Genomic DNA, 2,104 nt, shown 5'->3' with positions numbered 1-2,104 from the left:
GGGAGGGTTTGATGGGGCGCGAGGTGTATGCATGGGGTGTACATGCATGTTCACACGTTTGTGTGTGTGCACGTGTGTGTACACGTGTGCACACGTTATATTTGGGGTTTGGTGACTGTGGGTGTGTGGTGTGTTCGGTTTGGGGAGATTGTTGAGGGGATGAGGGGGAGGGCATGGGGTTTACATAGGGTGTACGTGGGTGTGCACACGTGTGTGCGCGTGTCACGGTGCACACACGGGCCCTTCCTTGGTGCTGCCGGGAGAGGTCAGCAGAGCTGCAGGCACAGGGGCAGGGGAAAGGGGAGTGTGGGGGATTGTGTGTGGCTGTGCAAGTGTGTGTGTTTGCATAGATGTGTGTGTGTGCACGTGTGTGTTTGCACAGGAGTGAGTGTATGCATGGGTGTACATGTGTGTGCACATACATGTGTGTGTGCACATGTGTGTTTGGATAGTCATGTGTGTGCACATATCAGCTCGTGTGTGCACATACATGTCAGCCTGCGTGTGTGTGCACAGGGTGACTGTATGTGTGTGTGTGCACATGTGTGTTTGCGCAGGGTCAGTGTGTGCATAGGTGCACATGTGTGTGTGTGTTTGCACAGATGTGTGTGTGTGTGCCAGCCCATGTGTGTGTACCCGTTGCTCTCACAGGTGTGGGGGGGTGTGTTCCCTTGCACAAGTGCGGGTGTGCACACATGTGCACAGCTGCCTGTGCACACACATGGGGTGCCATGGGGCGTCCGAGGGTGCCATTGTGTTCCATAGGGAGCCATAGGGAGCCATAGGATGCCATGGCCAAGGGAGCTGTGACCATAGGGTACCTGAGGGTCCCACAGGGAGCTGTGGCCATAGGGTGCCATAGGTTGCCATGGCTATAAGATGCCATTTCCATAGGGGGTGTGTCCATGAGCTCCGGTGTCTTTAAGCAGGGGTATCTGTAAGCCTGTCCATAATCCCCTTTGTCCATAAGCTGCTGTGTCTATAAGTGTCGGGGCCGAACGTACAGGGCTGTAGTGTGTCCTTACCGTGTCGGTACCTGTCCATCTCGCCTGTGGTGACAGCCATGTGGCCCACGCTGCTGCTGCTGGTGGCCCTGGGTGTGCTGGCCCTGGGGCGGGTGGCCCACAAGCTGCTGACCCCGTCCGGCAACCCCTTTGCCGGGCCACCCCTGGAGCCCCCCCGGCCGCTGGTGACGGACCAACGCGCCCGGGACAGGGTGCTGAAGCGGGGTGAGTGCTGAGTGTCCGTCGGGTATCCGTCTGTCCGTGTGTCCATCTGTCCCGTGGAATGCTGGGTGTGCTGCCCATTGTGTGCCCTCGTGTTGCCTCTTGCATGTGACAGCGTGGCCGAGCACACGCGTGTGCACAGGGTGCCCAGGGACGGCCACTGGCAGGGGCTGATCATGTGCACAGGGCTCAGTGCCCAGTGGGGATCGTGGGCAGAGGCTGAGCAGGTGTGTGTGCACAGGGTTCAGTGCCCAGTGGTGGCCACAGGCAGGGGCTTGTGCCCAGGGTTCAGCACCCGACAGGTGCCAAAGAGGCTGGATGTGGTTCCCGTGGGCAATGGTTGATCACGTGTGCAGGGCTTGGTGTCCTGTGGGTGCCAGAGTGGCTGGACATGGGCACTGCAGGGTCACTGTGGGGTCTGAGCACACCGTCAGGTGCACTGTGCCTGCACAAGGTTCAGGGTGTCTGGTGGTGATCACGGGCAGGGGCTGATCACACGTGTGTGCCCAGGGTTCAGCACCCAGCAGGTGCCAGAGAGGCTGAACATAGTGACCATGGGCAGTCATTAATCCCACACGTGTGTGCCCCGGTTCAGTGCCCAGTGGTGGCCATGGGCAGTGGTTAATCCCACACATGTATGCGGGGTTCATTGCCCAGCGAGTGCCGGAGCAGCTGGACATGGTGACCATGGGCAGTGGTTAATCACACACATGTGTGCAGGGTTCAGTGCCCTGTGATGGCCATGGACAGTGGTTAATCCCACACATGTGTGCAGGGTTCGGTGCCCAGTGGTTGCCATGGGCAGTGGTTAATCCCACACCTGTGCCCAGGGTTCAGCCCCCAGCGGGTGCCGGAGCAGCTGGACGCCGTGGTCATCG

General features: G+C 59.6%; 1 protein-coding gene across 1 annotated transcript in view; it reads left to right on the top strand.

The window, feature by feature from the left end:
• Positions 1 to 1,063: 1,063 nt before the first annotated feature.
• LOC103757513 (all-trans-retinol 13,14-reductase) overlaps positions 1,064 to 2,104 on the top strand; it is a 7,000-nt gene continuing 5,959 nt past the window's right edge. The window contains exon 1 of the mRNA XM_029963530.1: positions 1,064 to 1,229. Coding sequence (XP_029819390.1) covers positions 1,064 to 1,229 — 166 coding nt within the window. The remainder of the gene's footprint in view (positions 1,230 to 2,104) is intronic.

The sequence above is a fragment of the Manacus vitellinus genome, unplaced genomic scaffold (assembly GCF_001715985.3).
Source record: "Manacus vitellinus isolate BGI_N305 unplaced genomic scaffold, ASM171598v3 scaffold_102_pilon, whole genome shotgun sequence".
Classification (NCBI taxonomy): domain Eukaryota; kingdom Metazoa; phylum Chordata; class Aves; order Passeriformes; family Pipridae; genus Manacus; species Manacus vitellinus.
This window is presented reverse-complemented; position numbering and strand designations above follow the sequence as displayed.